This window comes from Camelina sativa, chromosome 1 (assembly GCF_030686135.1).
Source record: "Camelina sativa cultivar CO46 ecotype springtype chromosome 1, ASM3068613v1".
Lineage (NCBI taxonomy): Eukaryota > Viridiplantae > Streptophyta > Magnoliopsida > Brassicales > Brassicaceae > Camelina > Camelina sativa.
In genome coordinates this window covers 26,090,113-26,114,941 of record NC_141880.1, presented here as the reverse complement: position 1 = coordinate 26,114,941, position 24,829 = coordinate 26,090,113, and the positions used below count along the sequence as shown (strand labels likewise).

The 24,829-nt window shown below is 34.6% G+C and overlaps 3 protein-coding genes, 1 long non-coding RNA gene and 1 pseudogene across 5 annotated transcripts; 3 read left to right on the top strand and 2 right to left on the bottom strand.

The window, feature by feature from the left end:
- Positions 1 to 6,448: 6,448 nt before the first annotated feature.
- On the bottom strand, positions 6,449 to 7,679 carry LOC109131027 (uncharacterized). Its single transcript, XR_002036761.2, has 2 exons — positions 7,546 to 7,679; positions 6,449 to 7,467 (listed from the first exon to the last, which is right to left on the bottom strand). It is a non-coding gene; the product is annotated as an uncharacterized LOC109131027 (long non-coding RNA).
- Positions 7,680 to 7,753: 74 nt separating this feature from the next.
- Positions 7,754 to 10,103, top strand: LOC104766750 (clathrin light chain 1). Its single transcript, XM_010490692.2, has 3 exons — positions 7,754 to 8,346; positions 9,062 to 9,215; positions 9,302 to 10,103. Exons 1-3 carry the CDS (start codon positions 7,994 to 7,996, stop codon positions 9,797 to 9,799), a joined length of 1,005 nt encoding a protein of 334 aa, XP_010488994.1. The 5' UTR covers positions 7,754 to 7,993; the 3' UTR covers positions 9,800 to 10,103.
- A 373-nt stretch (positions 10,104 to 10,476) lies between these two features.
- LOC104766752 (expansin-B1) lies at positions 10,477 to 12,391 on the bottom strand. Of its 2 annotated transcripts, none has more exons than XM_087462710.1 (4): positions 11,863 to 12,391; positions 11,420 to 11,729; positions 11,023 to 11,152; positions 10,477 to 10,916 (listed from the first exon to the last, which is right to left on the bottom strand). In XM_087462710.1, exons 1-4 carry the CDS (start codon positions 12,035 to 12,037, stop codon positions 10,713 to 10,715), a joined length of 819 nt encoding a protein of 272 aa, XP_087318836.1. In that variant the 5' UTR covers positions 12,038 to 12,391; the 3' UTR covers positions 10,477 to 10,712. The 2 variants fall into 2 exon arrangements, with proteins under 2 accessions (XP_087318836.1, XP_087318841.1); XM_087462715.1 differs by having other exon boundaries at positions 10,477 to 10,940; positions 11,863 to 12,241.
- Positions 12,392 to 15,482: 3,091 nt separating this feature from the next.
- LOC104789097 (uncharacterized) lies at positions 15,483 to 18,974 on the top strand. Its single transcript, XM_087513201.1, has 4 exons — positions 15,483 to 16,858; positions 16,904 to 18,444; positions 18,552 to 18,758; positions 18,862 to 18,974. The coding sequence occupies exons 1-4, from the start codon at positions 15,483 to 15,485 to the stop codon at positions 18,972 to 18,974; spliced, it is 3,237 nt and encodes a 1,078-aa protein (XP_087369327.1).
- A 5-nt stretch (positions 18,975 to 18,979) lies between these two features.
- LOC147950390 (secreted RxLR effector protein 161 pseudogene) lies at positions 18,980 to 19,654 on the top strand (annotated as a pseudogene).
- The last annotated feature ends 5,175 nt before the right edge of the window (positions 19,655 to 24,829 follow it).

Sequence of the window (24,829 nt, the reverse complement as noted above, 5' to 3'; positions counted from 1 at the left end):
TTTCCTATTTCAAACTATGTTGGTATTTTTTTTGTTTAGGTTATATCTTTCTTATTTTTTCTTTGTATTTCTCTTGAACATAAGCAGACCAAATTCATGAAAAAGCCTAATACCGAGAGGTGATAAAGATGAAGACCACAACAACAGTAAACATCAACAATGTCGATAAGGTTTTTGCTAATTAGAATAATATATAAAAAAAAAATTATTATGGTTTATATGATTTTAAGGTATGCTGTCACTGTGGAAGAAGGGATGTATGGTGTGGCAAAGATTGAAATAGTTATCTTCGCTCACGACTCACCTTAACACAAGGATTTGCGACGGATGCCTTTGATGTTGCCACTGCAACACATCTTGCTCATTCCAGTCATATATCAAATTTAGTCAACTATGTATTAAGCAAATTTATCAATAAGTTTATCTTCTTCTTGCTTATTGTTTGCATATCCTTGTGTGTGTGCATTTGTTCTATATATAAACACTAATTATATTTGTCCCCTATTATCTCTTGGGTATTAATATTATTTGTCTGTAGTAACAAATTAACTTATTAAATTTTAGCTCATGTATCTAAACGCAAGCAAATAAATATATATATTCGCATAATAAATTAACAACCAAATGAGTTCAATAAAAAAAAGTTTATGTAAAAAGTTGGCTTATTTGGCTTTGTTAGATCTTCGCTTATTCAAATTATCTTATCATCTCTTGACTTCTCGCTGGTGGGTATTATATAGCTTATATAGTTTATAAAATTTTAGAATTTTTTTCTGTATATGAGTCAAATTTTTGAAAATGGACATATTTTTAAAAATTTATTTTTACAATTCATGTAACCAAACAAGTAAATCTGGATTAAATGTACTCAGACCTTAGTTAATTCTCTACAATCTTTGCAACCTACCACAATTATTTACTACTCTGATATTACAATTTTAATTTATAATTTTACATTTCTTAAATTTTCTCTACCTAATATAAAACGAGATATTAGAAAACTAATATGTCAAATATTAAATAAGATTTAATTTTTTTATTTTATCAACTTAATGATAAATTTTCATTTATTAAGGAGAGAATTACGATTCATGTAACCAAACAAGATCTGACGGAGAACTTAAAGGAGAAAAAAAATAAATCCTTGATTACAATTTTAATAAAGAATCTTTCTTAATGATGATGTATGATTATGAAGCCATGAACAATACTAGTATATAGAATATGCTAGTTTGCTAATTGATAACAGAAAGTTCAAGAATAATTCTTTCAGCAAAGCTTAACAAAACATCCATTTCAGAGAGCAACAATAAAAGCAACTCATAATAAAAGCATTATGCAGAATATGCTAGTTTGCTAATTGATAACAAAAAGTTCAAGAATAATTCTTTCAGCAAAGGTTAACAAAACGTCCATTTCAGAGAGCAACAATAAAAGCTTAAACTCATAATAAAAGCATCTAACGAGATGCTTCATCCATCTTTTTTAAGAGTTGATGAAGAAACCCGTCCTTCTCCAAGTGAAAGTTTAACTACCTAGACTGCAAAGCTTTCAACTGCTCTCAAATATCTTCTTATCCTCTGAAGAAAGACTACTTACACATTTTTCAGCACCAAGTTCATCCATACCAAAACCCACTAAAGCTCCAACAAGAGAAGAATACTCAACATTCTTTGACTTTCCATTCTTTGACTTCTTCTCATTAGACTTAACATTCTTTGACTTGCTATTTTTCAATTGCATTTGCAAAAGTAACCCACTAACCATAAACCCTTTTCATTTTGCAAGTTATTGGGCCCTAATGAGCTGCAATTTTCAAAATGGCCCATAACCGGGTACATATGTTCCATAAATTATTGGAATTATAGATTTAGCACCTTAGAAAAACATTTCCAGTGCTCTCGATCGCAAACATACGAATAGATGATTCTTCGTTTCTATTAAAATGTACATGGAAGCGTATATGCGAAGGAGAAAGGCAGAAAGCTTAATGGTACGTACAAGGGAAAATAAAACATTTGGAATAATATGGAACATTAAAGAGTCTTAGCTTGTGAGCTCTGCTATTAGATCGGATAAGACAAAATTGTTGGTGCGGGATTTAGCACACCCAAAATACCGGTCTAAACCAGAAAGATAATTCAATTACTTAACCGGGAATCCGGTTAAGATCCAATTGAATGTTTACTTGAGGCCTATCCGGAAGAAGGAGGCCCAGCCCCAAAGGTGAAGAGTCGACTTCCCAATTCGCCTGGTAGCCGACTTGAAGAGAAGAAGCAAATTTCCTTACTTTAGTTTGAGTTACAAGGAAAGCTAATATATTCTGTAATCGAGAAGAAGAGTATAAATAAGGGGAGACTTCTTCATTGTAATCCATCCGAAAATTAATACAAAAACCCTAAATTCATCTTTGTTCTTGAGCAAACCCTACCTTGTTCATCAAGAGATTAAATCTCTCTTTTAATTTCTAGTTTTAATCTGATTCTTTGAGAGAAAGCTTTGTTGAATTTGTTTCCCATCTAAACAAATTCATTGTGTGAAACTCAGTTTTTACAAAAATGAAAGTAGATACGCAATGATAGTGACTGTGTTATTGATAATGATACACCGATAAAGAAAGGAAATAGTAGGGATAGAGGCAGCAGTTTTAGGTGAGTTTGCATGTATAATAATTTCTAAAATATAGTCATACGCATTAGCATTTCTATATGTCAATGTGTGTAACACTAATTCTGATGTAATATCTGAACAGTTATAATATAATCATTAAAACATTATTCGGGTATGCTAATTTTCCTCCTAAAGCTAAAGGTTACAATCATCTGCTAAGGTTCAAAGTTAGTAAATATATACCAATATATTTATTTAATTAATGGATTTGGTATTGTTTATAAATTCAAATTGCTCTATATAGAAAATACATACAAATTTATTCTGATAATTCTGTTATATTCTTCATCTAAAAAATATCCAGATAAAATATATTCCCAACTTAAACCCACTATTTCTTTTTGCATTTATTCAATATATGTATAAGTGTATTTACAATTTTTTAAAATCTATTGAAATATATAGAATTGTATTTCATAATATATATATATATATATAAATACGTGTAGCGCGGAAAATCTCCTAGTATATATAAATGTATATCGATTGGCAGACTAAGTAACACAAAACACAGTTACTAATTAGCTTTCGAAGTTCCAATTTTTATAAAGTTATACACAATAGCTTGCCCTCTTTCTTTCTCTCTCTCCCCCTTAGCTTAAACCGAAGACTATAGCTGCATGTGACGGAGTCATATCAAGATAATATTTTTGTTTATTTTGCTGGAGGCGAATTATACACAAGCATGCATGAAAACGAAAAAATGACTTAATGTTCACTTCGTGGGTTAATATGAGCAAATATTTGATCTATAATTTATTTTAGATACAGTTCAATACTCAAATAACATATGATAATGGTTTTTTTTCAATATTAAAAGCTCAATTTGTATCATCAAGGACCATATTTATGCTGACAATATGGACATCGAACTCTGCATATGTTAAAGAGAAAGAAAGGGTTGAACCAAGTTGCCAAGATAAATTTTATGGACATGAAATCCCTTAAATTACTTAAAGCATCTGCTGCCTAATTAAGAAATTTTATGGACATGAAATCCCTTAAATTACTTAAAACCCTTGCTTCATGGAATCATGGGTGCATATGTAAATGTTAATAATTAAGAAATTTAACTAATTTAGCACCTACTAAAAACCAAAGAGATTATTTATTTCAAGTCAAGTGTGTTTATCTCCGCATATGTAAACATTTTTCCATCCTATTAGTTTATTTGAATTAATCTTTTTGTTGATAATAAAAAAGGCGACAGTTGCCTATTTTTTTAGTTTATGTGTTTTCATCATAATTATTAACACAATAAGTTAATTTCCCTAACATGTAGTCATTTTTATCAATTTAAATTGTTTTTTAGTTACTAATAGTCTTGTGTTCGAGAAACAGTGAATAGAGTGATGGGTTTTGATTTTAGTCTAAATCCATCAGATGGCCTATAAATGAAGAAGTCGATTACCAAATTGTGAAGGTTATAGATTTTACCAAAATTTAAAGGTTTAGGACAGTTAAAAGACTTTTATTCTTTTAATCTCTTTTTATTTCCACACAAGAAAACAAAATGATTACAATATTGGGATAAGTTTGTTTCGGTAACATTTGGCATTATCAATCGTTGTTCCACAAACTATTATTTGTCGTGTACATAAATAAATACATATAAGTAACTAATTACTAAACTGGATAAAATTAAATTGAAACGTGGGCTAGCCACCTAGTTTTATATAAGAAAAGTTAATATGAACTAAAAGTTGTGATGTGAGTTTTAGTTTGAACCAACTGCCAAAAAAAAAGTGATCACAAAATGTACAGAATATAACATGTTTGGTAAACGACCTAACTTAAGGAACTAGTATTCCAAAAATTTAAAAGTGAATTATTTTTTGGGAGAATTTCAAAAATATCTCTTTTGTAATACCATTTTTCAAAAATAGTCTCTATTTCAAACTTTACCAAAAAACCATTAAAAATTTGTGTGTAATCCTATAAATATATACACAAATTACATTTATATGTGTGTAAATTTTTTTAAATCTTTTATAAATACAGTATAAATACCTTTTAAAAACTGTTTAAAAATCTTTTAAAAACCTTGTAAACCTTTTTAAAACCTTGTAAAAACCTTTTTAAATGTTTTATAACTTCATATATATTTGGATCGAGTCTAAAGGTAGTAGTTATTATCTAAAAGTACCTTGTGAACCATATAAAACTTTATAATTTTTCATAGGTGTATTTTTGAAAATGGATAGATGAAAAGGGTATTTTTGAAAAAAGGTACACCAAAAGGGGTATTTCTCAAAAATTCTCTTGTTTTTTTCTAAATAGCCTTTAATCATAATATATTTATGTTTTGGATTTTTGGAAACTTGCCAAGACAAGGTCGTCTTACTCCAAAAAATAATTAATCATAGGACCAACACAAATAATAGTGTTTCCGATGACATGCATACTTTATACAAAATTGTTCAAAACTCTATATCTTTTGAGATAAAGAGTGTGAAACAGTTGACTGATAAAATCAAATGGTTAAAGAACAAGTATGTAGGAAAGAGGAGAATAAATCATTTACCCGAGTCAATGATCCGACATGTTCCAAACTTGCTAAGATGATTTGGGAATCTGACTCTTTGAAGACGGATTGGTTAGAGAAATCATTCATCCCTGGTGTCATTGCAAATATGGCCCTCACTATTGATCTCACTATTGATGAGGAATTAGTGAAAAAACATTAGAGAGTTTTGCCTTCAAAGAAGAGGAAGAAAATTTAAGAGAATTGGAGATCATTGTTTTTTTATTTTGGTTTTGTATGTTGGAACCTTATGGCTTATCTAGTATTTTTTTGTGGTTGTATTGGCTAATTAGGCCTTCAATGGCATCTGATTCATTCACAATTATATATATATATATATATAAAATAGATTTCCTGAAAATTAGGAAAACCATATTTTGAAGAATTTTGGTAATTTTTTCATAAAATCCAGAAAATACGTTTTCTAGATTTTTCAAAGTTAAAAACTATACATAAAATAAAAAACTAATAATGTTACCATTCAAGATTTTGCTAAACCTAAAATCCACACCAAAAATCAAAGGTGTTGAATGACAACACATTTTTTGAATTGTTTTTAGTTTTTAATTCTGCAAAATTCAATTTTTAAGCCATTCAGAATTATAACAAAAATATATTTCCTAAAAAAAAAGGAAAAACAGATTTTGGAGGATTTTGACGATTCCTTCATAAAATCCAAAAACCACATTTTACGGGTTTTTCAACGTGACTTTTTTATTTCCATTTTTCTTATAAAAATTAATAATTATATATAAAGAACCAAAATCTAATCAAATTACTATTTTGCAAAAACTAAAATCTACACTAAACATCAAAAGTTACCAAAATCTAAAACTCATTTAAAAATCAACAACCATTCAAGGCCTTAGTATCAAATGCATTTGTTTTTGTTTTCTGTTTGGGCTGATATTAGTAACAACAACCAATGAATTTCATAACCGTGTAATCCAAAATCTTTGGTGTTCTAGTAACCCTCTGTTTAACTAGCCGTGTCGTTAGTTTTATGTTTGCCATCTCTTTTATGTCTCTCTATCTGCCAAAAAGAGAGAATATTGTGTCATGTTCTTCACTCTATGTTGTCAGATGATAACCATCCGTATTAAAATTTTGGTGCATATACTTATCAGATTGAATGTAACAAAATTACTCAATTTCCCTAGACTCTGAATGACACCAATCATAACCGTATGATACACTGATGCAAAAGGGATAATGGAAGCCACTGTGTGGCCAAGAGAAGGCTACCAAACAGGCTTAGTGTATCAAATAATGTATTTCTCAAAAGTCATCATATCTCAGTAGTAGCAGTGAAAACATCCATGGAAAAAGTATCATTGATGATGCAATGAGAAACAAAAGATATCACATGGTTTCAAATGAAAGTATCAACGAACACATTTGAACATTTGTTAATCTAAAAAGTGACAGATAGAGGTTCATAATGCCGAGAGAGGATGTCCCCACGTTCATTGCTCAGCCTGCACCAAGGTCTTAATGGTGAATTGATGATCCCAGCTGGAGGATCATGCTTGCAGTTGGTATTCTTCCTTCCGTTTTCGTAGGATTTGCGCTGTGTGTGATCCCTGAGTCGCCGAGGTGGCTGGTCATGAAAGGCCGAGTGGACAGTGCACGAGAGGGGCTCATGAAAACAAACTAGCGAGATGACGAAGCAGAAGAGCGTCGCGCAGAGATACAACTGGCGGCTGCACATACAGAAGGCAGCGAGGAAGAGAGACCGGTGTGGCGTGAGCTTCTTCTAAGCCCATCTCCTATAGTACGGAAAATGCTGATCGTTGGGTTTTTGATCCAATGTTTCCAGCAGATCACAGGTATCGACGCCACCGTCTACTATACGCCAGAGATCCTGAGAGAAGCAGGGATACAAGGCGAGACAAAACTGCTCGCTGCAACTGTGGCTGTTGGCCGGAAACCACTGCTTTATGTGAGCAGAATTGGAATGACTCTGTGTCTCTTTTTTCTAAGCTTCACGCTCACATTCCTCGGCCAAGGAAGGAACTCTTGTTTTGTTCACTAATGCACGAGAACATGTTTCCTGTTATCTTGTTCACTAGGAAGGTAATTTCCACTTGGAAACCGATTCTTGATTATATACTTGAAGTGTTCCCTTGGCATCCTCTGCCTCGTCTGGCTTCAGCTGAACATTTATAAAAACGTGCATAATACCAGCAAGCGCCCACGTGCTGCACTACCTTTTGCCATACCATTCAAACATAAGTGAATGAGCTTGCATCCTTTAGCCATTGATCTTCCTTCTATAAGCCATTTAGAAATTAAAGGAGGAGGGAGTCATCAACAGCTTTATCATTTTAAAGAAATGCACTTACACTTACAATTGAATCTGAAGACAGAGTTTCTTTGCCAACGTATTTGTATGTTGATGAACAAAAGCAATATTCCCCACAGATTACTAAGCGAATCACGTTTGTTTTCGAAGAACCGATCCGCCATTGTCGTCTCGCCTCCCTCTTTCGTTAAAAGCTCAGAATCGAAATTTGTTTTTTTTGATCTTTTCTAGAAGATGGGTATGAGACATCGTTTAGATCGGTTAGATCAAAACGACATTGTTTGAGACGATCGGTTCGGTGAGTTGGTTACACGTTTTGGTCAACGTGTCCTTTTTTCTTTCTTTGAAGAAAATAATAATTATAATGCGAGTCAGATCTACGCCTAACGTCAAAAGCGGCATCGTTTAGTCTCCGTAAGGCTCTTGTCTACTCTGCGAGATCGATCAAAAGAGTCCCCCAAGACGAGAGAGGATCTGAAAAGCTCCTTTTAACCATGGCGACTTTTGACGACGGAGATTTCCCACCTCAAACCCATTCTCCGTCCGAGCACGATGACTTTGGCTACGATAGTTTCTCGGAAGCTCAGCCACCTCCCCCCCCGACCCAACATCAACATCCCTCCGGTGGATTCTCCTCTTCTTTTAATGGTGGTGATGGATCTGACAATCCTGCTTCCCCTAACGGCTACGGATTTGGTGCTTCCTCACCTAGCCACGAGTTTTCCTCTCCGTTCGAGTCTGAAGCTAACGGTAACGGCGGCGACGCGATCTTCTCTTCCGATGGTCCGGTTCTTCCAGATCCGAATGAGATGAGGGAGGAGGGTTTTCAACGCCGTGAGTGGCGCCGGTTAGTCTTCTGATTCATTCTCCCTCTTATTTGCACATTACACGTCTAGATTACGCCTAGATATAGATCCTTAGTGTCTTCTTAGGTAGATAATTTATTATTGGTTTCGATATCCAAAAATTTTCAAGAATCTATTACGAAACAGTATTGTCATTGTTTCCTCTCATTTGGGAGAGACTAGCTACTGATCATTTGAAGTAGCTAAGTGAATATTTGAAGTAGATCACGGTTGGTTTGTTCGATCGGAGTTTAATTGCAATCCCTCTCTGTGATCTGATTTGGACAAAGAAAAGAACCTACGATCTTCATCTGTGATGTCTCACTTCTGTATCAGATTAGACTTGAACTACCTTGGTTTTTTCTTTGTTCATCATATACGAAAGAATCTCTCTATGACCTGAACTGGAATCAATTTAGGATAGAATCCGAATAGTATGCGTTGTGTCTATCATCTTCTTCTTCTTCTTCTTCTTCTGTAATGTGTCAATTTTGATATCAGATAGAATGGAACCACCATGCTTTTTGTTTCACCTGTGTGAAAAGAATCTCTGTCATCTGATTTCGAATAAGAAACAACCCGAATAGTATATGCTTTCATCTTCTTCAGTGGTGTGTCAATTCTGTATCAGATTGGACTGGAATGTGGAACCACCATGCTTTTCTTCTTGTTCAACATAGTATATGAAACTGATATTTTGGCACGCATTTGTTGCAGTCTAAACGCCATTCACCTTGAGGAGAAGGAAAGGAAAGAGAAGGAGATGCGGAACCAGATCATAACTGAAGCAGAAGATTTCAAGAAAGCCTTCTACGAGAAAAGAGACAAGACTATTGAGACCAACAAGACTGATAACCGCGAAAAGGAAAAAGTAAGCAGTGATAAGAGAATATTCCCAGTTCCCAGTTGCAGCCATTTTAGACTCTTTAGGTGTATTGATTTTTGTCTCTCTTGCAGCTATACTGGGCTAACCAAGAGAAGTTCCACGAAGATGTTGACAAGCATTACTGGAAAGCTATTGCAGAGCTAATCCCGCGTGAGGTTCCCAACATCGAGAAGAAGAGAGGGAAAAAGGATCCGGACAAGAAACCATCAGTGAATGTTATCCAAGGTCCTAAACCTGGGAAGCCAACTGATCTAGGGAGAATGAGGCAGATATTCTTGAAGCTCAAGACTAATCCCCCACCCCACATGATGCCACCTCCTCCTCCAGCCAAAGATGCCAAAGATGGCAAAGATGCAAAAGATGCCAAAGATGGGAAGGATGCAAAAGGAGGAAAAGACGCCAAGAACCTAAAAGATGGGAAACCTGCGGATCCAAAGGCCACAGAGGAAAAACCTGCTTCACCTGCCAAAGACGCAAGTGTTGAAATAGCTAAACCTGAGGTTGCTGCCTCAGGAGAGGGAGAAAAACATGTGGCTGAGGCTGAGGCTGAGGGAGCCAAGGCAGAGTGAAAAAGGGTCTTTAGTATTACTGTTGTGGGGAGTATTTGATATTGAAGTCACAATAGCTGCGGGCGAAATAAGAAGGGGTAAGTCATGCGCACATAGACGCTCTAGTGGGGGCTATCTGTGGGCACAATTTCCTCTTTCTGGAGAGAGAATTTTAGTCCTTTTGTGTTGGTTATTATTTTTTATTTACCATTATATTTGTTCTGCAAAATTTGGTTTTTTGTCTTGGATGATGTTCACTTTAAAATTATTTTGGTTCCACGTATTTCATTTATAAGACTTTAAGAAGTAAAGGTTGTTGGATGAATCATTGGATTGTATGAATGAATGTGGACATAATGTGGTTGAGAGGGTCGTGGCATGTGAACCATCTTAAGTCTTAACATTATTTACGTAGTGACTTGATAATGGGGCACGTGGTTGTCAGGTCCAGTTGTTTCGTCTCTTTCCAGGCACGGACACCATGTATGTATAATGTATGTAGGAACGAGCATGTTAGAAAGTGAATGAGAACAGAACACACTTAAATTTGAGGTACAATTATGTTGAAAGAGTTGCCAAGTGAGAAAGTGGGGTGGGGCAGACAGAAGGGTTGGATGAAAAAAGTAATGAGATTGCATATTACAGTTTTTTTTTTTTTTTTGAGTAAATTCTTATATAGTAATGTCCCACAGACAAAATTATAGATGACACACATCCCTATGGACAAGGAAAACAAGAAAAGGGACAACATAGAAAGTTAGTAGTGACACATACATTGCAAGCTCTTCTTCCCCTAACTTTGGAGATGGCTACAGTTGATCTCTGGTATTACTTAATTACTGTTTGCTCTCTCTCTCTCTCTCTTCACTCATTGTCCTCTTTGTGCTACTCTCTCCCACAACAAAAATAAAATAAAATAATGAAGAGAGGCTAATTAGAGAACAGGGGAGAAGTTGAGCCGGGAGGTGTAAGTAGCTTTGGGAACCCAGTTACTGGGGATGACGTCGGTGGCGGAGAGTGTCTTGTTGTTGGACAAAGTGGTGAGCTTGACGGAGAATGGTCCCTCGAGTGGTCCTGCCACGATGCACCAGTTTGCTCCCCATATGTGCTTCATCGCTATCCACTCCTTAGACCCGGCCTTGATAATTCAACATATACGAATCTAAGTAAAATTATAGAGCAATGTGACATTTTAAGGCAATGGTGGAGGGAGATCAGATAATTAACGAGAAAATATATATTACTTGACGAATGTGCATAGAGCCAATGTCTCCTTCACCATCTTCATACTCAATTAGAAGAGATAGCCAATAATCAGTTGATCCTGCGTTCACATGGAATGCTATGTTCTTCCCTCTGTATTTGCATGCCGTTCTGTTTTTTTTTTTTTTACAAAACAAATTACAAGTGTAAGTGCTTTGTGTCAGAGATCCATAGATGTGTGTTGTGTAGTCAATGGTCAAACTACGGGACCATAAAAAAACCAGAACGCCGTTAAAGTTTATTTGTTTTGTTTACTCCTGCCATTCCCAATGTAAGAAAAAACCAAAATATGTATCACATTTAATTTGTTGGTTAGCATTTGGAACTTGGGAAGTCAAATAAAATAATAAGTTGGTTATTTAGAGCGCGAAAAGGTACCGGCGGTAGAGGATGTTTAATAGACCACGGTTGCGGATGACGCCGTTATGGCCGGGAATAGCCATATGGCCAAAGGCTGCACCACTGAGGTCGAAGTGGGTGTGTTTTGCTTTAGCAGATGGTCCTGACGGTGACTGGTCGGTAACAATAATGGTGACCGCTCTCTTAGAGCAAATGGTCTTGTCGAGACACCTGACCTTGTAGCATGCACCACAGCCTTCGCCGCTATTGAACAGAATCGGACTCACCGCTCCAACTCTAGCCTTGAAGGGCTTCACGTCCACTAGCGACCCGTAACCACAAGCTCCTCCTGCGCGGTTTCATTAATTTACAAGCCCTTAACATTAGTTATTAATTGTTGATTGAGTTCGCAGTAAATTTTGATTTGTTACAGCAAAACCCAATCACCAAAAAGAAAATTATGTAAAGAGATGTATAATTACCGCTGCTGCCGTCGCCCTCGGGACTTCCGTACCAGGTGGCGGTAGCGGGAAGCCAATGAGAGGCTGGCACGTGTTGACTGGAATGAGCCAATGGCGGAACAGAGCCAGAGCCGCCTCTTAAAAGGTGGAGGAAGACGTATAGTACTGTCGGTAAGATGACCGGAAGGAGCTGCATTTTGACTGACCGGAGTGAGAGACTAACCCAAAAAAAAAAAAAAAGTTGGGAGAGAGTGTGGAGGAATCGTTGGTTACTTGGTTAATATAGAGAAGAAGGATGGTTTAAGAAGTCTGCAAAAATGAAAAAGTCTTTGGCATCAAATAAAAAAATGACGATGATGTCCTTGAGCCATTTTACTGAGGGGAGATGCGGACCTACACTGACCAGTTAGGGCCTTGATAATTGATATATATAGCACGATCCCGTAGGGTAAAGGTTGTTTCTGCAATTATTATAAGATTCTAGCTCTCTCGTTTCCCTTCTTTTAAAGCCAATCTTGGTTGGTTGGGACAAGATTCTTCCGTCACTCTTACACTTCTACTAGTTCTTTCTCTCTTTTGTATGGCTATGTAAAACTATATATGACACATTGACAGTGGTATCTTTGTTTAGTATTATTGTTGTCGGTTGTTTCTTTGGGTTTAATTGATGACACAAAACAGTAACATTAGTTTTTAGTTTTTACTGTATGTTTGTGGTATAGCTAAATTTTTGTCGATTTCGTAATTGGTAACTATAGAGGTAACATTCGAATCAAAGTCTATGTATTTGTTTCAATGTGAACTGATCACATAGCAAGTTTGATTAATATATATAGTAGAATATAATAGATTGTTTGAAGATATGAAGAGGATATATCACTTAATGATTTAGATGTAGATATAAAAAATTAGTGGATTCTTTTGTTTTTTTTTTGGGCTATATGCATTGTATAGTAGAATTTTAGAAAGAAATTAAGGAACTACCATTTGCTATTTGACCAAATAGTATCCAAACTATATATTACATTTACCTTCATTTTTTCCGTGCTGTCCTTTTCTATTTTTGAGTTCAAAAATACAACAAATTTCTTCTTGTCCATTTTCATCCCTTATCTTTTTCCTTCTCTCTTTCTCACCACTAATTCAAAATCTCTAATTAAGCTTTAACCACTGTCATCAAGACCAACACCCTCATTACTGCCTCTCTCTTCATTTTCCACCTTCTTTATATCCTCCTACATCGGGCCAAACCTCTCTGATACCATCAACAATAGCGTCATCCTATCTCTCTGGATATTTCTCTGTTCGTTCCCCCATCAACAGCCAAAAATTTCTATTTTTATTTCATCGAATCTTAATTTTTTTTAGAATCTCCATTGTCATTTGTTTTTGTAACACACACCTTTTTTGTATTACATGTTATTTAATAAGATCACGTGAAAGATATAATTTTTGTGGCAAAAACACATTGTTTCTCTAAATAATAAGTTTATTATTTTACTATGACATGCTATTTTTTTATTAAATAATATATTTTATAGAATATAATACCTGCTACATTTTTTATTTTTTGTTTGAAGGCAATTTTGATATTTTACGTCACTAAAAAGTGCTAGTTTCTAAAATTTTCTGAATTAATGTTATGTTCTTAATTCTTTTTAAGTCAAGTCCTAGTTACTAATATTATCATATATTTTTTTCAGTCAATTCACATATATATACATTTTACCAATTTATTTTGACGTCTCTAATAACTTAACTACAAAGTGTACAACACAATATGTGTGTACTATTTTTCAAAAGAAAATGAAGAAGATTAACAGTAACACCCCATATTTTCATGCTTATGGAAATCAACCCAACCCTTAATGAATGTCGTTATTAGGCGATCGAGGAATAATAATAATAATGTGTATCTGATCTTTTTCTTTTATATGATAAGTTTGAAAATACGGAATCTTGATGGCCAATCTCTTGTCCACAACGCATATATATATCATTCCAGCACTCAATTGAAGATATTATTATTCTTTATTTCTTTTTAACTGTTTCCAAGTTTCGTAATTTTTTTAAAGTCAACGACCAACCCATAGGCTATAGCTCAGTTATTTTACTTGATTTTCTTACAGTTTTAACTTCAAAGTATATATACTGAAGATGCGGCATTTGTTCAAAAGGGTGAACTATTTCAGAAGAACAGAGTATTAGTACAAGAATAGAGTATTAAGTTATTTATGTCGGCATTTATAAAGCTGGAAGATTTACACAGGACAAGAAGGCCGAAGAACCTTCTAGAAGATCAAAGAGTTTCATGTTTATAATAGGAATATAAACATAAAGAAAGAAGTGTGAATAGAGAGAATATGATTGTATTATATTGTTGTGTACTATTATCAAATAGAATGATACAACTTATATATAAGCACAAACCATAATCAAATGATATAATTAAAGGGATTACATAGAATAATATAATTAATGTATATTAAAATAATATATGGGATTTGAGTAATCATAGGTGATATGATGATACTCTTTCCTTAATACGCCCCTTCAATCTCAAGGGGTGATGAAGCGAAGCGAAAATAATAGCTTGAGATTGACAAGTCCAAGTGTTGGAGATCCGATTATGAATTGAGAATATGAGCTCTTGTTGAGCAAGATTTGCTAAAGACTCGACACGGTGACGAGTTGTGTGATGTTGAGGTAGCCGACATCAACGATGGTTAGAGAAGGAGATCCAATTTTTTTCTTTAAAAAAAAAAAAAATTCGACATAGATTCAAAGACTTATAATATATAAGCTTGAATGATAGAAGCACTTTTGGCTTAAAATAAAAGAAAAAATATTTGACTTAGATTCAGAAGTCTAAGATGGTAGACTTGAATAAAAAGAAGCTCGATGGCTTAGATTCAGAGGTTCATAATGAACTTGAATGTAGAAGCACTTAGCTTAATACAAAAATAAACAATAGAAACACATAGCTTAGAAACAGGAACAAAGTCGATCGTTAGATCATTGTGGCTCTGATACCATGTGAATAGAGAGAATATGATTGTATTATATTGTTGTGTACTATTATCAAATAGAATGATACAACTTATATATAAGCACAAACCATAATCAAATGATATAATTAAAAGGATTACATAGAATAATATAATTAATGTATATTAAAATAATATATGGGATTTGAGTAATCATAGGTGATATGATGATACTCTTTCCTTAATAAGAAGAAAATTTCCTAAAACATAAAGAAAAAGAAAATTGTCCAATTCCTATTAGGATTAGAATAGGTAGTTTACCCTTTGTGTAGCATAGGCCTAGTTCTATAAATTGGGTGCAAAAGCTGAATGTAAGCTTTAGCACAAACAAGAGAAAGTTAACCTAGCTACTAAGTTTTAGTCTTTAAGAAAAGAAAAGAGCTAAGAACTTAGAAAGAGCTTGAGGTTTCTTTAAAGAGAGTTTTGAGAGATTAGAAAATTGTTTAGAGTAAACTTGTAAATAGATTTTCTATTAATCAAAGGAGAGTTTAAAGAAATCGTTGTTTCATTGTTCATATCATAAGTTCTCACACTTTCAATTGGTATCAGAGCAACACTTGTTCGGATTACTACAAGTGAGATTCTGCGGACAAGATGGAGAGCTACGGAGATCTGATCAACAACAACAAAGTCATCTTGGATGATGGAAACTATGTATTTTGGAAGTCAAGGATCAAATCCATCATAGGAGGTATTGATCGTCTTGCTTGGAAGACTGTTCTAGAGAAGTGGGAGGAACCGACGATCAAGGATGAATCAGGCGAGCGAATTCCCAAACCTGAGGCAGACTGGACTGATGAAGAACAAAAGAGATCAAAGTACAACTCAAGAGCGTTAAGTGCTATTCATTGCAGTGTTGGGAGAAAACAGTTCGAGTTGATTCAGGGATGTGAAACATGGGATATCCTTCAAATTCATTATGAAGGTACAACAAAAGTGCAGAGTTCAAGAAAGGATACGTTGGCCTCTAGATTTGAGAATCTAAGGATGGAGGAGCATGAATCAATTTCAGACTTTAGCTCTAAGTTGAGTGCTCTAGCACAAGAAGCCTTAACTCTTGGGAAGACTTATAAGGATCAGAAGTTAGTGAAAAAGTTCTTAAGGTGTCTTCCATCAAGGTTCATGGGATACAAAACAGCTTTAATGGTCTCTCAAGATTTAGACAATCTCAGTTATGGTGAAGTAGTCGGAATGCTACAGGCATACGAGATGGAACTTAATGGAATTAAGAAACCAAAAGGAATAGCTCTAGCAGTTAGCAAAGACATAACTGATCAAGGAGAAGAAGATGCTATGAGCCTGCTGGTAAGAAGATTTGATCGAGCTTTAAGAAGGGTAGAACAAGGTCAAGGTCAAAAGAAGAGTAATTCATTCAAGAAGACGAGTGAAGACAAAAAGGCTGATTTAAAGTGTCATGAATGTAAGGGATTCGGTCATTTTATTCGAGAGTGTCCAACAATCAAGTTGGGAGAGGCCAAGTGCACAATCTGTAAAGGGACTGGACACACACATGAGGAATGTGTGAGTAACTCTAAAGTCAAGAAAGAAAAGTCTATGATTAGCATTGAGAATGAATCAGATAGTGATAGCAGCATCGAAGAAGAACTCATTAATTTAGTGGCTATGGTGGGAATCACCAAATTTGAGAATGGGGAAGAGGTAACTGATTCAGAATCAAAAGAAGAAGAAGTTCTTGACATTGTTCAGAGTTACAAAGAGGTGCGAAATACACTTATTTCCCTGGGAAAGGAAAATCAAGGATTGATAAATGAAAAACTTCGCTTAGAAGCACTTGTTATGACTTTACAGAATGAATTGGTGGATGAGAAAAAGCTTGCTAAAGATTCGCTAGATCTGATGAAAGAAAAATTGGTCTTATCGGCAAAAGCAGACAATGAGCTACTTAAAGAAAAGAAAAAATCCGCAGAACTGCAATCTGAATTAGATCAACAACATAGGAAGATTCATATGTTTGTTTGAACAAAGCAACTTGACAAAATTTTGAGCTATGGGAGAACTGAGAAGACTCATAGAGGATTAGGCTTTAATGAGAACAAGGGAGCTAAATCACAGACAACCAAATTTGTATCTGCTGGAACCTATCAATCTGAGAAGGAGGTGTCTACTGGTGGTTCTAATGGATCTTTGAGTTGTTATTTTTGTGGAAAAATTGGTCACTACAAACGATTCTGCTACAAATATTGGCAGAAGGTCTATACATTAAAGCAACAAGGAAGGTTCTTCTGGAATAGAGTTAGAAGACAAGTTTGGATGAAGAAAACTGACCTATATCAATTAGGGTTAATGGCAGCTTCTGGATCAGGATTTAGATGCAATATGGCCATGATTACTGAAGAACAAAAAGAAACAGAACCAAGATGCGATATGGCTATGATTACTGACGAACAAGAAGACACGGAGCCCTGGTTTTTTGATAGCGGTTGCTCAAGACATATGACTGGAACCAAGAGTAATTTACAGAATATTAAGAAATTGAAAGGAGGTACAATAACATTTGGAGATGGAAGTCATGGTCTCATACAAGGCAAAGGTATAACACGTGATACAGAACTTCCACAACTTGTGAATGTCTATCTTGTTCAAGGACTGCGTGCAAACCTAATAAGCATTAGTCAACTGTGTGACGAAGGATTGTCAGTTTTATTCACAAAAACCGATTGCAAAGCACTGGATGAGTCAGGTAATGTCAAGTTATATGGTGTAAGATCTGGAAATAATTGTTACATGTGGGAGAAACAGTCAATCAAATGCTACAGTGCTCGTGGGAGTATAGATCTATGGCATCAACGACTTGGACATATGAATACAAGAAATCTTGCTACTCTTGTGAATAAAGAGATAATTCGAGGAGTACCTAAGCTTAAAGGAGAAGACAATATGGTGTGTGGTCCTTGTAATCAGGGAAAGCAAGTCAAAATTCAGCACAAAAAGGTTCCAGATGTTCAGTCAAAATCAGCTTTGGATCTAATTCACATGGATTTAATGGGACCAATGCAAGTGGAAAGCTTAGCAGGAAAGAAATACGTGTTTGTACTAGTTGATGACTACTCTAGATACACTTGGGTTCGTTTTATTCGTGAGAAGTCAGATACGATAGACAGCTTCAAGATTTTAGCTTTACAACTACTTAATGAACGAGGAGGAATCAAGAAAGTTCGAAATGATCATGGTGGAGAATTTCAAAATGAGGCTATGAAGGAGTTTTGTGAACAACATGGGATTTCACATCAATTCTCGGCACCAAGAACTCCACAACAGAATGGAGTAGTAGAAAGAAAGAATAGAACTCTTCAGGAAATGGCAAGAGCAATGATACATGGAAAACAAGTTCCTAAGAAATTCTGGGCTGAAGCTTTAAACACTGCATGTTATATAATTAACAGAGTCTATGTTCGAAGAGATACTACAAAAACACCTTATGAGTTGTGGAGAGGCAAAACACCAAATCTGAGCTACTTTCATGTGTTTGGGTGCAGATGCTACATCTTAAATGACAAGGATTATCTTGGTAAATTCGACTCCAAAAGTGATGAAGGCATGTTTTTGGGTTATGCCGAGAGTAGACAGCATTTAGAGTTTACAACAAGCGTACAGGTTTAATCATGGAATCAGTGAATGTGGTTTTTGATGATCAATTTGTAGCTGTACGAGGTGATGATTCAGACAGTGATTCAGAACAGGTAAGTATCACTAAGGCACACAATGAAGGTTCTGAGTTGGACATTCCTGTTACAAAACCAGAAGAAGTACAACAAGTTCATAAGAATCATTCTACATCTGATGTCATTGGAGACTTGAATGAGAAAATGAAGACTCGAGGAGTACATATTGACTTTAGGAAGATGACAAGTTACTTTACAACTCTGGAAACCGTTTTCTATGAGTGTTTTGTGTCGATGATTGAACCAAAGAATCATATAGAAGCTGTTCAAGATGTTTTTTTGGATTATAGCCATGGAAGAAGAACTAGAACAGTTTGAGCGTAATGATGTTTGGGAACTGATTCGTAGACCAATAGATGTGAATATCATTGGCACTAAGTGGATAAATGCAAAGAAGCCTTGATTCCTATGAGTACTACTTTGAAACTATCAAGAGATGTTGATGGCAAGGATGTAGATGTTAAGCAATATAGAGGGATGATTGGGAGTTTGTTATATCTTACCGCTAGTAGGCCAGACTTGAGTTACAGTGTGGGTATATGTGCAAGGTATCAGTCAAAACCTAAACAGTCTCATCTTGAAGCAGTCAAGCGAATTATCAAGTATGTTAAAGGAACTGTTGATCTTGGAATTTGGTATTCTAAAGGTTCAAACAAGGGTTTAGTTGGTTACTGTGATGCAGACTATGCAGGAAGTGTAACAGATCGAAAGAGCACTAGTGGGGGATGTTTCTTTCTAGGCAACAATCTAATAGCCTGGTTGAGTAAGAAACAAAATTCAGTGTCTTTATCTACAACTGAATCAGAATATATAGCAATGGGGAGTTGTTGTACTCAGTTGTTGTGGATGAAGCAGATGTCAGCAGATTATGGTATGGATTCAGGAGAGCTGCAAGTGTATTGTGACAATAGGAGTGCAATTGATATCTCTAAAAATCCAGTTCAACATTCAAGAACAAAACATATTGATGTGAGACATCACTTCATCAGAGAACTGGTTGAAAGAAAGCAAGTTGTGATTGCGCATGTTGATACTGAGGAACAATTAGCTGATATTTTCACAAAAGCTCTTGACTTTAATTGATTCTCTACATTAAGAAATTCGATTGGGGTGTGTGAGATGTGAATAGTCACATGATGGTTCAAGAACTTGTACAATAGGAGATATGGATTAAGAATTTGGTACATGTTAAAAGTTCTTGAGAAGGTTGTTGGTTTATTAGAAACTAATGTGGATTGAGAAAACCAGTGGTTATAGTGCTTGGTTTATTAAAAGAAAGATTTGCTCAATATTTAGGAGAATATTTGGATGATTGAAGGTTCCAAAGTTTTAAAATAAATCTTTTTGATGAGATATTTATTTATTTATTTTTTTAAAAAGGGAAGTCATAAGACACTTCATGTGTATCGAAAGAAAAATTAAAAAAAGAGAGAACGAATCGAAGATGGTTGGGGAGACTCGAAGTGGGTTGATACGTAGAGCAAGGAAGTCGGAGATGTCTCGAGGTGATGGGGTTGTCAATCGACCTCAATTGATTGATGAGTCAAGTGGTGATGAAGAAGTTCAACCAAGGATTGTGCCATACGGATCCGACAGCGATGATGATTCATCTAAAGGAGAATCGAAAAAGAATCAAGTCAATCAAGCGGTAGATGATCTCGAAGGAGAGAATCTAAATGATGATGAGGTAGAGACTGTTGACAAGAGAAAAAGGAAGGATCCTGGTTCAGAACCTGATACAGAATTTGGAGTTGAAGAAATCTCTGTACAAGAGCAGATTGAAAGACATGCCGAGAAGCAGAGGAGCAAGAAACAGAGAGAAGTGTTTGTGAGGGGACATTGGTATTAGTTTTCTCCTACGACAATTAATCAAGCTTTCAGTATTGCACCTTTGAATAGAGTTGAGAAGAAAGCTGATACAACAGTGATAAGTTGAGTAGGAATGAACTTGCAGAGTTTTTAAGTGGCAAAGACAAGTCGACTTGGGCTAATTTAAAAGTTGCAGATTTCCCTGAGGAGAGTGCAGCTCTTTTAATGTTGGCAGCATACAATTGGGTTCCTTCGAAACACAGGAATCATCTTTCTGTTAACCAAGCTCGGGTAGTTTACAAGATTATCAAGGGCATCCGATTTGATTTTGGGCAGTTGATTTATAATCAGATTATGAACATAAGTTGGAAAGATCCTACTCGTTATGTGGTATTTCCAAGAACAATCTTTGAAACCCTTAGAGTTCAAGAAGGTCTGCTTGAGTGGTCAGATGAAGAGGAAGATATGTATGCTGAGTTTTATACAAAGGATGCCAGAACATGACATATCTATGATGTTAAGCATAAACTGATTCCAGAGAGTAAAAAGTCGACACCAGTATCTCCAGATAGCAGGCAACCTGATAAGGGAGTTTCTTCTACTTCTGAGATTCTTCAGCTGGGAAGCATTCGTCCACTATTGATACAGCTCAAGCTCTGCAAAGACATACGGAAGTAGTACAGAGGCTCATACAGAATCATCCACTATCCAAGATGATTTGAGATGTTTTTAACTGTTGTTTTCTCAAGCAGGGGGAGAAGGAGTTGGTCTGAGATTCTGGGGGAGTTTTTTGTTTTGTGTTTTGGTGTTGGTCTGAGATTCTGGGGGAGTTTTGTGTTTTCATTAATGCTTTCGAGTTGTTAGTTCATTGTGTTTGAATGCTTGACTATGGTTCGGTGATCATTTTGGTTTATGTTTTTGAACTGTTGACTATGCTTAAAGTTATTTGTTTTAAGTCTAAACCAACTTCAAAATTCTTATGCTTGAGAAGCACAAAGTTAAAAAGGGGGAGATTGAAGATGCGGCATTTGTTCAAAAGGGTGAACTACTTCAGAAGAACAGAGTATTAGTACAAGAACAGAGTATCAAGTTATTTATGTCGGCATTTATAAAGCTGAAGATTTACACAGGACAAGAAGGCCCAAGAAGCTTCTAGAAGATCAAAGAGCTTCATGTTTACAATAGGAATGTAAACATGAAGAAAGAAGGAAATTTCCTAAAACATAAAGAAAAAGAAAATTGTCCAATTCCTATTAGGATTAGAATAGGTAGTTTACCCTTTGTATGGCATAGGCCTAGTTCTATAAATTGGGTGCAAAAGCTGAATGTAAGCTTTAGCACAAACAAGAGAAAGTTAACCTAGCTACTAAGTTTTAGTCTTTAAGAAAAGAAAAGAGCTACGAACTTAGAAAGAGCTTGAGGTTTCTTTAAAGAGAGTTTTGAGAGATTAGAAAATTGTTTAGAATAAACTTGTAAACAGATTTTCTATTAATCAAAGGAGAGTTTAAAGAAATCGTTGTTTCATTGTTCAGATCATAAGTTCTCACACTTTCATATACTACATAGTTTTGGCAGACCGCACATGACTCCCCCACAGTCCAATACTTTTGATTATTCGAACTTATACTTTACTTATCTTTCTAAAAGCTTACAAGAATGATATACACTTCTCTTAGATACAAACTTCGAAAGGAAATATTTTTAGTAGTGGATCAATTACAAACTCCAGCTTACAAAGTTTGAGTGTGACAAAATATTGGAGGTTTAAGCGTAGTCACACAATTATTATTATTATATATATGACTCATAATATTTGTAGTACCCAAATAAAACTTTGCAGTTCTAGGGTGAGTTGCCAGTCGATAACTCACGTTTTTTGCCCTTATAAACCTAACAAATCCATGGTACTACTGGTTAGGCTTTCTTAGGTCCCGACATGAGATCAGGTGAGTTCTTTACCTTCAAAATCGTCCTACAACTTAAACTGTTAAATGTCCCTGGGGTCTCTAACTCTCTATGTTGTTCGCATCAAACCATGTATGACATTACGTCAAGGTGAACTCCACTTTTGACTGAGGTTAGTGGTCAATCTCATTAAAGATTTTATCATCAATTCACCTCTTTCAATATATATCATGAGAGTCCACAGGACTACATATATATTGCTATATGTATACAAACTTAACTATATGTAAGCATCTACATTGGATATGAACGTACATGTACAAAATGTGAAAGTCCGACTTACACGGATAATATATAAGTTAGTTTCTTAACAACCAGCATGAATACTGACTGGAAACATGTGTGCATTATGAAAGTCTAGCTAGTGAAATATATTATTGACAAATTATAACTTCATTACAAACAAAAAAAAACCCCAAAACAAATGAGAATGCTTTAGTTAAAGTGGAAAAGTCAGAATCGAATTATTGAGAATGACAACAAGAAAAAGATGTTACGTAATTCACGAAATTACAAAGTCACATGAGATGATGAGAGCATCAATAAAAACAGTTCATATAGGAATCTTACAGTTCACATCACATTCTCAATTAATTCCTTCCTTGCCATAATCTACACAATAAGACTTTTATCCGATATCTTCCCATGTGCCCATAAGGCAGTACCACTTCTCATGGTCTTCAATTATTTTATTTGCTTTATATAATCCAATTTTTGTTTAATTTTAAATCGAATATTATTTATGTGAACAACACCTTCATAAGAATCCATCCTTAGTTAGTAACGATGATTAGTGATTCTACGGTTGCTATATAATATAGAACCGGTAACAACAGGACCGAACCAACCCATCACAACATTTGAAATGTGGAGTGTTTTGTTACATTCATCCAACAACTTATGGACTATGGAGGCAGCTGACGAGATCCTGTGCGCACTAATCTTTTCTTCATCGAAAAGATTCCGACAAATATCTGATGATAACAAATTTCTGACGAAATACTTATGTCGGAAAGTCTTAACAAGTTTTCGACGAAATTTTTCAACAAAATTCCGATAAAATATTTTGGTCGGAAATGTCAGGTAAAAGAAAAAGAAAAAAAACAATATCTTGATCTGCACTTGCAATGTTAATTTTGGCTGAAAATTGAAATTGAGTAAGTACATGCATGAACTTAACTATCTATATTAACATTTTTGAAATATATTTTGATTTATGTCCTTGAAGTTTATCTTATTTAAATACTCAAAACTTAATTTATTTGATCTTTATGATAGTTTAATATAAATCGGCCAACTTTAAGAACAAAAGATTACAACCTAAATAATTATTATGACGTAGATAACGTTCATTAACACGAGAAACCAAATTAAGAAAATCAAATTTTACCAAATATTTTACTTCGTCGGCAAGTATAGATAATAAGAGTTGGGCTAAGTTATTTTTACTTCGTAGGCAAGTATAGATTCCGGTTTATATCTGTATATCTATATATACATTTTTGAAGTATATTTTGGGTTATACCCTTTTAGTTTTAGTTATTTAAACTTTTATTTACAAAACTGATCCCTATACATTTGCAAAAATAAATCTAGAATCAATTTATGGCAAAACAAAATTGATTACTCTAATAATATATCTAAAAAATCGAGAAATCATTTGGATTCCTAAAATATCTATACTAATTAATATAGATGAAATCATGATATTAAACAATAAATGATTTAATGTGCTAATAATAATTATAATATCCTAATCAAATCTTCATATTTATTAATATGTTAAGCTGCAATTGGAGATTTAATAAGAAAAGGAAACATGATATACTACACCCACATTCATAATTAATGAAATATTATATTACTATCATATTTCATAACTACATTCTATATCCTACTTAAACTTTCTGAAATTGTTATATGTTCGAGATATTGTATACTTGATCACCAAGATTATCTCTACACATTCACACAAAATCGTACAACCTCTATAAACACTATAAATACTTATCTTTTTACAGCAGCTAATATCACCACTTTCGTTTCTCTTTTTTTTTTTAGCACACGCAAAAGGTTTAACCACTCCAATGGCGAAAAGGTGATTATTTGCTACTTCTTATGTTTTCCTTATTTCATGTATTATTATTGATTTCTTTGTTTTTATCCTGTCATCTGTTACTATTACTTATTATGTGATCCAACCTTTCTCGCTAATATCATTTGTTTTTTTATTTATTTACTTTAAGGTGTTAAAAATCCATGCATATGACAAATGAGATTTGATTTCCAGTTACATGAACAATCTCAAGGAGATTCATTGAGACATTTTCTCTTACTCATGCATTTGGTCAATTCCGATATTCTTAACGGAACTGTGGTCACACGCAATGACACTAAATCTGATTTCAAATATTTAAACTTAGGCTAAGTTTGAGAAATTAATGTGATCTAAATCAGTACAGGTTGATTGGTTGGTATAAAATA

Excerpts from the sequence above, each read along its gene's own strand:
- LOC104766750 (XM_010490692.2), top strand. The coding sequence starts at position 7,994 with ATGGCGACTTTTGACGACGGAGATTTCCCACCTCAAACCCATTCTCCG. Across the intron at positions 8,347-9,061 it reads CAACGCCGTGAGTGGCGCCG|TCTAAACGCCATTCACCTTG; the intron begins GTTAGTCTTCTG and ends CATTTGTTGCAG. Across the intron at positions 9,216-9,301 it reads ATAACCGCGAAAAGGAAAAA|CTATACTGGGCTAACCAAGA; the intron begins GTAAGCAGTGAT and ends TCTCTCTTGCAG.
- LOC104766752 (XM_087462710.1), bottom strand. The coding sequence starts at position 12,037 with ATGCAGCTCCTTCCGGTCATCTTACCGACAGTACTATACGTCTTCCTC. Across the intron at positions 11,153-11,419 it reads TTAAACATCCTCTACCGCCG|AACGGCATGCAAATACAGAG; the intron begins GTACCTTTTCGC and ends AAAAAAAAACAG. Across the intron at positions 10,917-11,022 it reads GCTCTATGCACATTCGTCAA|GCCGGGTCTAAGGAGTGGAT; the intron begins GTAATATATATT and ends TGAATTATCAAG.
- LOC104789097 (XM_087513201.1), top strand. The coding sequence starts at position 15,483 with ATGGAGAGCTACGGAGATCTGATCAACAACAACAAAGTCATCTTGGAT. Across the intron at positions 16,859-16,903 it reads CAACATAGGAAGATTCATAT|AACTGAGAAGACTCATAGAG; the intron begins GTTTGTTTGAAC and ends GAGCTATGGGAG. Across the intron at positions 18,445-18,551 it reads CGACTCCAAAAGTGATGAAG|CTGTACGAGGTGATGATTCA; the intron begins GCATGTTTTTGG and ends ATCAATTTGTAG.